Genomic DNA, 13,578 nt, shown 5'->3' on the forward strand with positions numbered 1-13,578 from the left:
CAGGGTAATGTCTGTATTACACAGCTGCAGCACCGCTCTAACGGCAGAGATCAGAAAAGCCTCTGACTGCCGCCTCTATTCCCTTGAATGCCACGATCCAAGCGGACTGCCTCATGCAATGGTTTGAAAATGAGAAGGGGATGCCCCTTGGATCCAGGCGCAGGAAATCCCTATGACGCGATAGAGGGACAATACCATATATGGCAGACAGCCCAGGGTACATTGAAGGACCCCAGGGCTGTCTGACCGGGTTTCCTGTTGGGGCATACAGTAGATATATGCCAGTACATTAAATTAACATTACTTTAAAGTTTAAAAATAGAAAAGCAAATAAAAAATGTTTATTGTAAAGTGGTTTTTTTTATATATTTTTTTATTTAAGTCTCAATACATAAAACATACACACATTCGGTATCTTCGTGACCGTAATCTGCACAACAAATTTATCGCGCCATTTATGATGTATACGCTGTAATAAAAACCAGCGCAAAAAACCTGCTTTCTTTCACTTATTAGTGGGAGGCACAAGGTGTTATGAATCTAGTACTATGTGCCAGACATTAATAGTAATTAACCCCATGTACCTCACCCATTAACCCAATGTTGTCCATTATGACTGAGAAACATTATGTGGTTAATTACAATTAATGTAAAGCACATGGAGGTTCAAAGTTCATACCGTGCCCCATCCGAAAATGGAAATTTTTATTTTATAATTGATGGACATGTGTCTTTTTTCAGCCGTACTAACTATGTAACTATGTATAATTGGCAAAGTATCATCTTGGTATGGAATCGCAATACTACACAAAGTATCGGCATCTAAGTCCAGTTTCTGGTGGTATGACGATCCTACACGACAGAAATCTGGCAAAAACATTAGGGTCTATGAAGGCTCTTATTTGAAATGTTGAAATGTGTTTTTATCCCCCCCCCCCCCCCCCGGGCGTTATCTTTATGAACTGCATTGGTGTGGGATGTTGAAGTACTTTTCTGTCTTGCAGAGACATTCAAATGCATCACAGTCCCTTTGTGAAATCATACGTCTGAGCAGAGATCAGATGTTACAAGTTCAGAACAGCCCGGAACCAGACCCTCTTCTGGCTACACTAGAGAAGTATGCAATTTAACTATAAAAGATATTTATGAATTATGAGAGAACTATCCAGTCTTAATATGATTATCCCGCTAATAAAATTGGCTATGCATTGAATATTAATAGAACAGATCTTTGATACTGGGTTTCATTCATTGTATCTATAGCGATACTGGATGCAATAGTTTTCCCCGGTAGATGGCGCTGTACATTTTCAATGATATGTGACTACTCTCAAGCTTCGGTGCCAGTGCACTGGTATATAGAAATTTGTGTCCTTGCAGCAATGGTTTTTCAACATGTGATATTGAGGGCTTTTGGTTGTCTGAAGACCTCGTATCCTTTACACAACCAATTGTCAAATGTATGGCCAGCCTAAATGTATGGTCAATTTGCATATCCCTGTGACACTGCTGGGTGTCTGGGGGAAAAAAGCACTACCTGACTTTGGAGTGAAAGGTTGTATCACATGGTCCCTTCTCAGCCAGTCAGCATCTTTGAAAAGGTGCATGTGACACCCATTTTGAAAGTCCTCAAGTGTAAGTAAGGCTGGATTACTTGGTAGACAACGGATTACTTTTTATGGTCCTAAGGGCCTAGAGGGATGTTTGCCTCTTCAGGCGTTGTGGTAAAAGAAAATCTATTTATACTTTTTTCACGTTTTAACTTTTTTTTTTCTTTAATCTGTAGGCAAGAAATTTTAGAACAGTTATTGTCAAATATATTTTTGAAAGAGAAGAATGAGTCTGCTATCGTCAGTGCAATCCAAATACTGCTCACTCTGCTAGAAACTAGACGGCCAGCGTAAGTCCAAAATTTTGATTTGTTTTGTTTTTATTTGATATTCACTTTGGTAGATGGCTGCTGCTTGTAGTGGGTCTTTATGAGAGAATAAACAAACTTTCCTGATGGACACTGGTGACATTTCTATGCCTGTGATTTGCAGTTAAATAGCAGTATTACCACGACGTGACTTTTTTAATATTTTGTATATGTATTTATTTTTTTAACATGGTCGCTTATAGTTTTCTTACCAATTGTGTGTATTAAAGAGCGTATTTTTTTTTCTCCCCCTCATTTGTTTCAGATTTGAAGGGCACATAGACCTTTGCCCCCCAGGACTCAACCATTCTGCCTTTTCGGTTAACAGAACAGTTCTGACTGCCATTCAGGAAAAGCTTCCGTCCTTTCACCAGCTCCTTCTAGACCCTCCAAAAGTAATTTTCTTTTCTTGTTTGTGTAGCTATTGGTTTTGGTAGCTCAAGTTTATTGCTCATAAGCGTTAGGACATGTTAAGAGTTTTATCTTTCTCACTTTTTTTCCTCCATTTCAACTTTTTAGACTGATGTCATGAAGACAACATGGGGAGTATTAGATCCACCTGTAGGGAACACTCGGTTACATGTGATCCGACTTATAGCCAGTCTACTACAGACTAACACACGCAGCATCAATATGGAGTTAATAGAGTTGAATACTATAGGAGTTATTTTGGTAAGTATTTTCTTTCTAAATCAATCGGCCCCTTTAACACCTTCCTGCACCATGCTGTAAATATGCAGTGCAGGGATGCCCAGGCACAGCTGTGATATACAGCAAAAATCCTACTACAACGGCCAAAATCTGAGCACTCCGATTCTGGCCGTTGGAACTATTAACCGTGGCACCTAAGAGTTTAAACTGTATAAACCCCAAAATGCTGCCAATGAAAACTACAAGTTGTCCTGCAAAAGACTAACATTAATACAGCTATATAGACGGGGAAAATAAAATTGTCCAAATGCAACGATGAGGGGGGAAAAAATCGGCAAAGCTTGTAATTTACAATAAAAGAAAAAAACAAACCAGGAATGTATACAATATTAGATCGGTATTTTCATACTTTTGATCCAAGTTTGGCTTTTGGCTAATTTTTTTATGTTTATCAAACTGCACTGTATGGACTAGGCTTACTTTAATTGCTTATTGATGTCCATGTTGCAGTTCTGGAAGTGTTGGGATTATCAGACTTTCTGGATTACTGGATGCCGTTTAAAGAAACCTTTTTTTTGGCCACTGTCTAGTTTAACGAAAATGTTAATCCCGGTCTAGGCTTGCTCCTGTCAGTCTTACTATGTTTCATATTAACGGTCTTTTGCATAATAAACAGAAGTGGTTTTGTGATTGGCTAGAATGTTTTGCTCTGTAGTTTAGATGTTCTTTAACCCATTAAGGTCCAGCCTAGTTTGTCACATTCCAAGAGACTAACTAATTTCCCTTTCGGCACAGCTGATGGCATGTTTTTTGCGGGACGAGATATAGTTTTTATTCCCACCGTTTTGGAATACAGATAACCGCAAAATAAAAAAACAGCAAATCTGCAATAGTGTTTTCAAAAGCATTATTGCCTGGCAGTGTATTACTTGACAGTGTGTCATGGATTTTCCATGATGTAAATTTGTCAGTGTGCCAAGGGGTTACAACATTATTGATGGTCTAATATTACAGGCTGACAGTAATAATCTGATTCTTCCCTTAATCCAAACATTCTGGTTTTGGTACGTGTGATTAAATTTTACCTAACCGCTACATCCAAATTGAACATGTAGTTCTTCTGTGTAATAATAGATTTTCATATTTCCCTTTCTTGGTAGGATATGTTTTTCAAATACACATGGAACAATTTTCTTCACACACAAGTGGAAATCTGCATTGCTTTGATTCTCGCTAGTCCTTGTGAGAGTCCAGACAGCACAATTAGTGAGCCGAATGCTGCAGGAGACCACATCTTATTAAAACATGTATGTCCCCATTCAGGCAGCTGAATATATTATCCACCCTGCTGCCAAAAAAATGTTCTTATGTCTTTTTTAATTCTCTTCCAGCTCTTTTTGAAATGCCACTTAATAGACAGAATACTTGAAGCATGGGCCTTGAATGAAAAGAGACAGTAAGTAATTTTATTTCTAAAGCGCACACGGCTGGTGTCCGTGACAAAACTGTTTCTCAGACACAGGTCCTTTAAGACCAGCAAACTTTTGTTTCCATTATATTGTATAGGCATCGCTCTGCTACTCAGCTCTAAATCTTGTGTACTTTGTTTCTCTGTGCCCTTCTCATGAATCTAGATGACTATTCCATCAAGCTCTGATAGAAAACTGGAAATATTTATTTTGCGTTATCGTTGGACACCACACCACGGGTATAGACCCTTTGCCACTAGGTGGTTGACACTATTTAGGAAAGAATCTTGACTTTATCTAGACAGGCCATACCGATCCCACAGACAATGGCTTAGAGGCTCTGTAACCACATAAGTGCCTTATATCCTACATAAGGAGATGGGCGCTGTAATGTAGGTGACAGCAGTGCTTTTTATTTAGAAAAACTATCTATTTTTACCACGTTATTAGCGATTTTAGCTTTATGCTAATTACTTTCTTAATGCCCAACTGGGCGTGTTTTTACTTGAGACCAAGTGGGCGTTGTACAGAGGAGTGTAGGACGCTGACCAATCGGTGTCATACACTTCTCTCCATTCATTTTCACCTACTAGATCAGTATGCGCTGTCTTATACTGACACATTAACGTTACTGAAGTGTTTAGACAGTGAATAGACATTCCTTCCAGCCAGGACGATTATGTCTATTCACAATCCCGGCACTTCACTAACGTTTCTGTGGTACTTACAGCAGAGCAAGCGTAATCTCGTGAGATCACGCAGTAAATGACAGGTTACAGAGATTACGCTTGCTGTGCTGTAAGTACCACAAACGTTAACGAAGTGTTGGGATTGTGAATAGACATCCCGTCCTGGCTGGAAGGAATGTCTATTCACTGTCTAAACACTTCAGTAACGTTAATGTGTCCGTAGAAGACCGCACATACTGATCTAGCAGGATCCCTATGCGCTGACTAAATGAATGGAGAGACGTGTGTGACGCTGATTGGTCAGCGTCATACACTCCTCTAGACCAAGTGGGCAAAGTAAAAACACGCCCAGTTGTGCATTAAGAAAGTAATTAGCATAAAGCTAAAATCGCTAGTAACGTGGTAAATATTGATTGTTTTTCTAAATAAAAAGCACTGCTGTCACCTACATTATAGCGCTGATCTCCTTATGTAGGAGATAGGGCACTTATGTGCTGACAGTCTCTTTAAAGGGATTTTCCAGCCAGTAAAAATTGTTGGCCTAACCTTAGGATAGGCCATCAATATCTGATGGGTTGGGGTCCTGCCCCCGGGACCACTACCGATCAGCTGTTTTTAAGGTGGTGCAGCGCTGGTACGAGCGCTGCTTCCCCTTCATTTCTACTTGCTCACTGTGAATGTTCAACGCTTGAAGTGAATGGGAGAAAAGGCTGCAATACCTGTGAATCGCCACTAAATGAGTGTCAAAGATTCACAGTGAGCAAGTAGAAATGAAGGGGAGGCATCGCTCATGTGAGCGCTGCACCCCCTTCATAACAGCTGATCGGCGGGGGTCCTGGTAGTCGGACCCCGACACATCAGCTATTGATGGCCTATCCTGAGAATAGGCCATCAATTTCTACTGGCTGGAAAACACCTTTAATCCATCTTCGCCTAGCGTCGTGATTCTCAGGTCTGCTATGTATTTTAGGTTTGTTTTTCGCCTTAGCTCCCGATGGGTTGTCTGCCTGGACTGCTAGCCTAGTCAAAACCCTGCATGTCCTGAGAAACCAGGCAGTCCTCACCACTGCACTTCCTTCACCGCTGGTCCCCTGACCTTTTTCTGCAGGTGAAGTGCCAGTATCCATAGTGTTTGGGGGCTTTTTTTTTTTTCACTTCCCAGACTACCCCTGGACCACTGTAGCATGCGCTGCTCATTCGAGCAGCGCCACTGTTAAATTTAGCACCAGAATTCTTATCGGCCTGGGCTGTTGCGCCACCCACTCGCGTCACGTGTCATTTTCCATCCTATAGTACTTCTTGGTATGCTGATCTGGCTGTGTTGGGGGCTGCTTCCTGTTGTGCTGGACTGTCGCTTCAAAGTGTTGGATTCCAGGGACGTTCTTTCTTTCCTGCGGTGTCCACCAGTTTCACCTCAGATGCTTGACTACAGACAGTTTAAAACCTTTCATCTGCAGCTTGACTGGAGTCTGATATGCCAGCCCTGTGGGCTCAATTCTTACTGTTGCAGGTTACAAAAAATTTTTGGTCCTAGGTGGGGTTCCACCAGTTGTCAACTCTTCCCTCAGACACTAATAATTGTCTGTCTCTTTCCTTTGTAGCATGTCTTTAGGGAGGACCCCAGCAGGCAGCCAGCCTAAGTGTCGAGTTAACTACTATGCTTGTGGCATCTGTAAAAAATTTCACGTGTGGCGAGCTTGACCTCTTTTTGCCCACAGTACCTGCAATCCAAAACATCCCAGGATTCCCCTCTACCGGCTTTTCCCAGACCCTAGAAGTCATTGCCAGACTCCTACTCTGTGGTTGAGTATTTGAACCGATTGCCATCCCAAATATCGACAGGGTACAAAATAGACTTGGGGGGGAATGGCTAAGAATTGTCAACTTCACCTCAGGCACCAGATGGTGCTCTTTTTTTTTTTTTTTTTTTTTTCAGGCTATTTGTTCTCTTGTCCAGGAAAGGATAGTTTCATTTGGAACTGGTTTTTAGGAGTAGTCTCTAATCTCTTCATGGTACCCAAAAAGGACAGACCCATCCTGGATCTAAAGAAACTGACCCACTGACTTTTTTTTTTTTTTTGCGCGGAATCCCCCTCGGTCAGTGGTCGCATTGCTAGAACAAGAAGGTATTTTATTCCATAGTCATTCACGATACTTACCTCAGCGTTTATTTTGCAAAGGGCCACCAACGTTTCCTTCGTTTTGCTGTTCAACATTTCCATTTTGGCGCCCTTCCCAATGGTCTTGCCGACTGCTCCAAGGATCTTCAAGGTCCTGGCCACACGAACAGTGATCCTCCTTGCCAGGGGAGATGCTGTCATCCTTTATCTGGATAACCTCTTGGTGAAGGCCCTTTCTGAGAGGACACCGGTTTCAGCGTCATTACCCTGGACATGTTGAAAAGTTTCAGGTGGTACATCAACAGAGCCCTCCTTAGTCCCAGTTCAGTGTATGGAATTTCTGGGAATGACCTTCAACCCGTTAGTGACCGGCGGCCCATCGTGTTTCTACGTCGGTCACTAACTGGCCTTATTCCGATGCCATAGACTTTTTTTACGTCGCGGCATCGGAATAAGTTTACAGAGCAGGGAGCTGTCAAATCTCCCTGCTCTCAGCTGCTAGAGGCAGCTGAGGGCTGGGAGCGTCCCTGCTCTGCCGGGTGAGATCGATATTAGTATCGATCTCACCCGTTTAACCCCTCAGATGCGGTGCGCAATAGCGAGCACCGCATCTGAGTGGTTTTGGAGAGAGTGAGGGAGCTCCCTCTCTCCCCCCACCGACACCCGGCGATACGATCGCCGAGTGTCTGTGTCTCCAATGGCAGCTGGGGGTCTAATAAAGGCCCCCAGGTCTGCCTGGAGTGAATGCCTGCTAGATCATGCCGTAATACACTGCAATACAAAAGTATTGCAGTGTATTATAAATGCGATCGCAGAATTGCATATTATAGTCCTAATGGGAGTAGTAAAAAAGTTAAAAAAAAGTTTAATAAAGTTCATTTAAAAAAAAAATGTGAAAAAAAATGAAAAACACAGCTTTTCCCCTCACAAAATGCTTTACTATTAAAAAAACAAAATAAAGTTAAAAAGTTACACATATTTGGTATCGCCGCGTCCGTAACGACCCCGACTATAAATCGATTACATTATTTAACCCGCACGGTGAACGCCGTAAAAAATGTAATAAAAAACTATGGGAAAATTAAAAAAATGTGATAAGTTATCAAAAAGTCGCATCTACTCCAAAATGGTACCAATAAAAACTACAAGTCGTCCCGCAAAAAAAAAAGCCCTCATACAACCGCATCGGCGAAAAAATAAAAACGTTACGGCTCTTCAAATATGGAGACACAAAAACAAATAATTTTGAAAAAAAAAATGTTTTTACTGTGTAAAAGTAGTAAAACATACAAAAACTATACAAATTTGGTATCGTTGCAATCGGAACAACCCGCTGAATAAAGTTATTGTGTTATTTATATCACACGGTAAACGCCGTTGATTTAAGACGCGAAAAAGAGTGGCGAAATTTCAGGTTTTTTCTATTTCCCCCCAAATAAAAGTTAATCAATAAATAATATGTCCCCCAAAATGGTGCTATTGAAAAATACAACTTGTCCCGCAAAAAACAAGACCTTATACAGTTATGTCAACGCAAAAATAAAAAGGTTATAGCTCTTGGAATGCGACGCTGGAAAAACTTAAAAAATGACCTGGTCATTAAGGTCCAAAATAGGCTGGTCATTAAGGGGTTAACACCAGGGGAGCCAAGGTTCATCTCGTGGTAGACAAGGGCATATGAGCAGGGGTGGCTCTCCTTTGCTGGAACACTAACTCTTCCGTCTTTTTTTTCTTTTGTTTTTCATTGTCCATAGAAAAACTGCTCCAAAAAAAGCCTCAAACGTTTCAGCTTCGTAAACTGCTGAAAATCAGAGGCAGATTTTCTCAGAAAACATCTCCGTAATTTTCAGCCATTCTTGAGACTTCGTGTGAACATACCCTAAGGGGCGATTCTCACGAGCTGGAGCACGTCTCAGGGCACATGTGTGTTCTTGGCCCTCTCCCATTGGGCTAATTCTCCAGGGTTGCCCACATCTATACCATCAAGGCGCACTGTGTGGGAGGCCTTTTTGATTCTCCACTTGGTAAACCTACAGAGTGGGCAATTCCTCAGTCTGGTATCGCTGGATTTTTTTGGTAATGGTCTCTACCTGGAAGGCTTCCTTCAGATCTGCCAGTAGTGGGGCACTCCAGACGTGGATCTCCATGTTTTGTATTAACCGCAATGTACCAGCCTACATGGCCAAAGCATGGGTTTCCAAGGCCATCAGTCGATGCCCTGGTCACTCCCTGGGAAGGGTTGTCTCTTCTGGATCTCTTCTCTCCCTTTCTGCTACTACCCAGAGTCCTCAAGAGGAGGATACAGTTGAAGGAGTTCCCACAATCCTAGCCTCACAGCACCTGATAAGCCAACCTGCTCAACCTAGTCGCAGATGGACCGTGGCACTTTCCACAACTTCCTTTTCCAAGGTCCGCTATTCCATTCCACTTTACCTCCGTTGTGTTTAATAGTGTGACTGTTGAAGCTGTGGTTTGGAGAGCCTAGGGTCTCCAGTTTCCACCCCATGGTCTATTTTTATACTTGGGGGTCTTCTTCCTGCAACCCGGTCTTGAGAATGGACTTATATTCTCAAGAGTTGGTTCCCTTCTCTGTCTATGCTTTATCAGTGAACCCTGTTCTTTTGTTCTCCGATATCTGCAGGTATCTTCTTTTGAACCCTTCAACGAAATTGCACGGTCTCCCTTTTCCGGGATTTAAAAAAAAATAAAAAAATTCCAGGTATCTTCATCAGGCAGACTTCAGAATTAGCTGCTCTGTCCTGCAAATCTCCTTTCCTAATTATCCGTAAGGATAAAGTGGTGTTCCTTTCTGTCCTTTCACATTGAGTCCTTCCTTCCAAGAGCCAAGACTTTCCTACCTAGCAGCAAGGGCCTCTATCCCTGGTGCTGCGTCACTCAATGAATTTTTACTGCAAGTACAAAAATCCAAAGTTTGCTAGTGTAACAAACTTGAGCTGTCAAACTGGTTAATATCCCTAGTTTAGCACTAGGGAGTCCAGCATACTAAATATTTAGAACCTTTTTACAAGAGACTTTATTTTTGGCTTGTAAAGGTATTTCTATGAGATGGATGGATAGGCAACCTCCTAAGATTGCAATTTGGAAACAAACACATGCTTAATTCTACTGTATCGTATGAACGTATCATTTTCAAACACAGACATCACCCTGACAAATTTCATAGAATATGGGACTTGTGGTGCAGTTTTCCAGATACTACCTACTCTTCCAGGCTGCTAGACCTCGCAGTGGACGCGATGGTGGGGGGAGTGGGGAGATAGATACGGTTCTGATTGTTTGTTTTGGACCTCCCGGGCCTCTTGCATATGGGCATCTCTGTAGGTACCTTATGGTGTGTATGCGAAGATTGATGTCTTTTTGTGCCTTATTCGGATAGTAGTGTTTGTTACGGTACTACTGTAACGTTGCGTTCAGCACCTGCGAGTGCTTTGTTACATTTAATGGGATGCTGTTGTCCACTACCTTTTATAATTCATACAGTGATAAACTCAAATTTACTTTTCAATAAAACTAGTTTAAAAAAATAAATTGGTAAACCAAATATGAAAATGTACAAGAACAAAAATCTTATGTTAGAGCTTGATGGTATTTTAGCCTTTTTATACTGAAATAAACATCTATGCAATATGATAGGTGGCGAAAAATGAATTAATATGTTAGCCTGTATATGTGTTTTAAGTGCTTTTACTTATTTTACTGTCTTAGGTCAGAAGGAGGACAGCGGTACGGATACATGGGACACTTGACAAGAATCGCAAATTGTATAGTCCACAGCATTGAAAAGGGGCCAAACAGTACACTAGCACATCAACTTGTTAAAGGTATCTCCCTAAACATGCTTAAATTTACCTTTTTGTTTCAATATTTTCTTGGATTCAGAATTTTACCTTAAGGCTTACAGGAGACATGTCCGTGCTAGTCTCCATTTCAGTTAGGTTTCGTTTACGTATCAGTTAGGGCCCTATTCTGACGTTCCGTCTGAGGTTTCCGTCAGAATAGAGCCCTGACTGATGCAAACGGAAACCATAGGTTTCTATTTCCATCACTGTTGATTTCAACGGTGATGAATCTGGTCCCAATGGCTTCAGTTTGGCTGTTGTGCAAGGGTTCCGTTGTTTTGATGGAATCAATAACGGAGTCTACTACGCTATTGATTCTGTCAAAGCGACGGAACCCTTGCACAACTGAGACAAACGGGAGCCTTTGTGACCCGATCCGTCACCATTGAAATCTATGGTGAAGGAAGCGGAAAACTATGGCTTCAGTTTGTGTCAGTCAGGTCTCTATTCTGACAGAAACCTCAGACGGAATGTCAGAATAGGGCCCCAACGGATATGTGAACGAAGCCTCAAATGTACATATGGAAAATATCTGTTCCCAGTGTGTTTTGAAAGAAGACACTTAAAGAGGCTCTGTCACCAGATTTTGCAACCCCTATCTGCTATTGCAGCAGATAGGCGCTGCAATGTAGATTACAGTAACGTTTTTATTTTTAAAAAACGAGCATTTTTGGCCAAGTTATGACCATTTTTGTAGTTATGCAAATGAGGCTTGCAAAAGTCCAAGTGGGTGTGTTTAAAAGTAAAAGTCCAAGTGGGCGTGTATTAGGTGCGTACATCGGGGCGTTTTTAATACTTTCACTAGCTGGGCGCTCTGATGAGAAGTAACATCCTCTTCTCTTCAGAACGCCCAGCTTGTGACAGTGCAGATCTGTGACGTCACTCACAGGTCCTGCATCGTGACGGCCACATCGGCAGCAGAGGCTACAGTTGATTCTGCAGCAGCAACAGCGTTTGCAGGTAAGTCGATCTTACCTGCAAACGCTGATGCTGCTGCAGAATCAACTGTAGCCTCTGCTGCCGATGTGGCCGTCACGATGCAGGACCTGTGAGTGACGTCACAGATCTGCACTGTCACAAGCTGGGCGTTCTGAAGAGAAGAGGATGATACTTCTCTTCAGAGCGCCCAGCTAGTGAAAGTATTAAAAACGCCCCGATGTACGCACCTAATACACGCCCACTTGGACTTTTACTTTTAAACACACCCACTTGGACTTTTCCAAGCCTCATTTGCATAACTACAAAAATGGTCATAACTTGGCCAAAAATGCTCGTTTTTTTAAAATAAAAACTTTACTGTAATCTACATTGCAGCGCCTATCTGCTGCAATAGCAGATAGGGGTTGCAAAATCTGGTGACAGAGCCTCTTTAAACTACTGGGGCATATTTACTTATACGGAGAAGTCTAGATAACACTGTTTTTTTTTTTCTTTTTTTTTTTTTGTGGCGTTCTGTTTTGCAGCCCACATTCTTCTATACAGTAAATAATATCCAGATTGAAACATGCCAGATGTACGCTAACATGAGACATAATTTTTTTTTTCCTCTAGCCAGTATTATTAGGGACACAGAGGATGACCTTGGGTATATCTGCTGCCCCTAATCAAGAGTGCTATACCCTGTGCGTTAATCAGCGTAGCAGCTCCAGTGCAGACTCCTGTTAGATCACATACAGCTCCGGGTAGACACTGCCAGTTCTCTCTTTCAGCCCTCTTCTCTTGCTGCTCTTGGCCTCCATATATCCTTAATTTTACATTGTTTAATTCTATTTGATTTTTACTTGTACTCTTCACCCCTCAGTTTATCCATCTTCATCTACCTCTCCACCTCCAGCAGTCTGCTCAGTCTTCTACTCCATGGGTGAAGCCTCTGGTTCTGAGCTGTAGGCAGAGCAGACGTCCAAGCTGTCCTCTGGTCGAAATTCTCATTTCAGCTGTGAGACAACTGACAAGTCCAGGGCTTATAATTTAGGCGCTTTCCAAAATGTTTTCCTTCTGAGTGAAGCGGTTCTATTTAAAGTGTAAGTTTCTGTCCATAGCCGTTTTTCAAAGCCCAAGCACCTTGACGTCTTACATCCATTCCTTAAGGATTTGTTCAACAAATGGTCAACTTCCTCAGAAGCAGGCACCGGTTTTTCGCCAGGCTAATAACACCTACTCAACCTATGACTGACTTGGCGTCTTTCTGAGACCACCGTGACTACAAGTTGCAAAAATTTGCCGACGTTCCTGTGAAGCAGCTGACCCTGATCCAGATTTTTCTACCTCTTGGGGATTAGAGCCACTACTGAATGGGCCGGAGAGCTTTGGAACTTTGTTCCAAAGTTTGGTGGAGGTGGGATAATGCTACAGGGTTATTTTTCAGAAGTTGGTGTAGGCCCCTTAGTTCCAGTAAAGAGAAGTCTTAATGCTTCAGCATACCAAGACCTTCTGGACAATTGTATGCTTTTAACTTTGTTGGGATAGTTTGGGGCTCAGCCTTTTTCTGTTCCGGCATGACTGTGCTCCAGTGCACAAAGCCAGGTCTATAAGGTTATGGTTGGGTGAGCTTGGTGTGGAAGAAATTGACTGGCCCGCACAGATTCCTGACATTAACCCCATCTTTGGGATGAACTAGAACGGAGATTGCGAGCCAGGCCATCTCATCCAACATCCGTGTCTGACCACACAAATTCTCTTCTGGATGAATGGACAAATTCTCAAACGCTAAAATCTTGTAGAAAGCCATCCCAAAAGAGCGGAAGCTATTCGAGCTGCAAAGGGAGAGACCAACTCCATTTTAATTCCTACGATTTGAGAATGGGATGTCAAAAAAAATCTGCTGTAGGTGGCAATACTTTTGTCCATTATAGTGTTTGTCATTTAAAAAAA

The 13,578-nt window shown here is 42.1% G+C and overlaps 1 protein-coding gene across 7 annotated transcripts in view; it reads left to right on the forward strand.

The window, feature by feature from the left end:
• The window catches only part of PPP6R3 (protein phosphatase 6 regulatory subunit 3), an 84,671-nt gene that overhangs the window by 40,283 nt on the left and 30,810 nt on the right, over positions 1 to 13,578 (forward strand). For all 7 annotated transcript variants that reach the window (XM_075837687.1, XM_075837688.1, XM_075837689.1 and 4 more), the window contains exons 8-14: positions 1,005 to 1,117; positions 1,787 to 1,900; positions 2,184 to 2,313; positions 2,438 to 2,590; positions 3,730 to 3,876; positions 3,961 to 4,025; positions 10,574 to 10,689. In XM_075837687.1, coding sequence (XP_075693802.1) covers positions 1,005 to 1,117; positions 1,787 to 1,900; positions 2,184 to 2,313; positions 2,438 to 2,590; positions 3,730 to 3,876; positions 3,961 to 4,025; positions 10,574 to 10,689 — 838 coding nt within the window. The remainder of the gene's footprint in view (positions 1 to 1,004; positions 1,118 to 1,786; positions 1,901 to 2,183; positions 2,314 to 2,437; positions 2,591 to 3,729; positions 3,877 to 3,960; positions 4,026 to 10,573; positions 10,690 to 13,578) is intronic.

Source organism: Rhinoderma darwinii, chromosome 9, assembly GCF_050947455.1.
Source record: "Rhinoderma darwinii isolate aRhiDar2 chromosome 9, aRhiDar2.hap1, whole genome shotgun sequence".
NCBI lineage: Eukaryota > Metazoa > Chordata > Amphibia > Anura > Rhinodermatidae > Rhinoderma > Rhinoderma darwinii.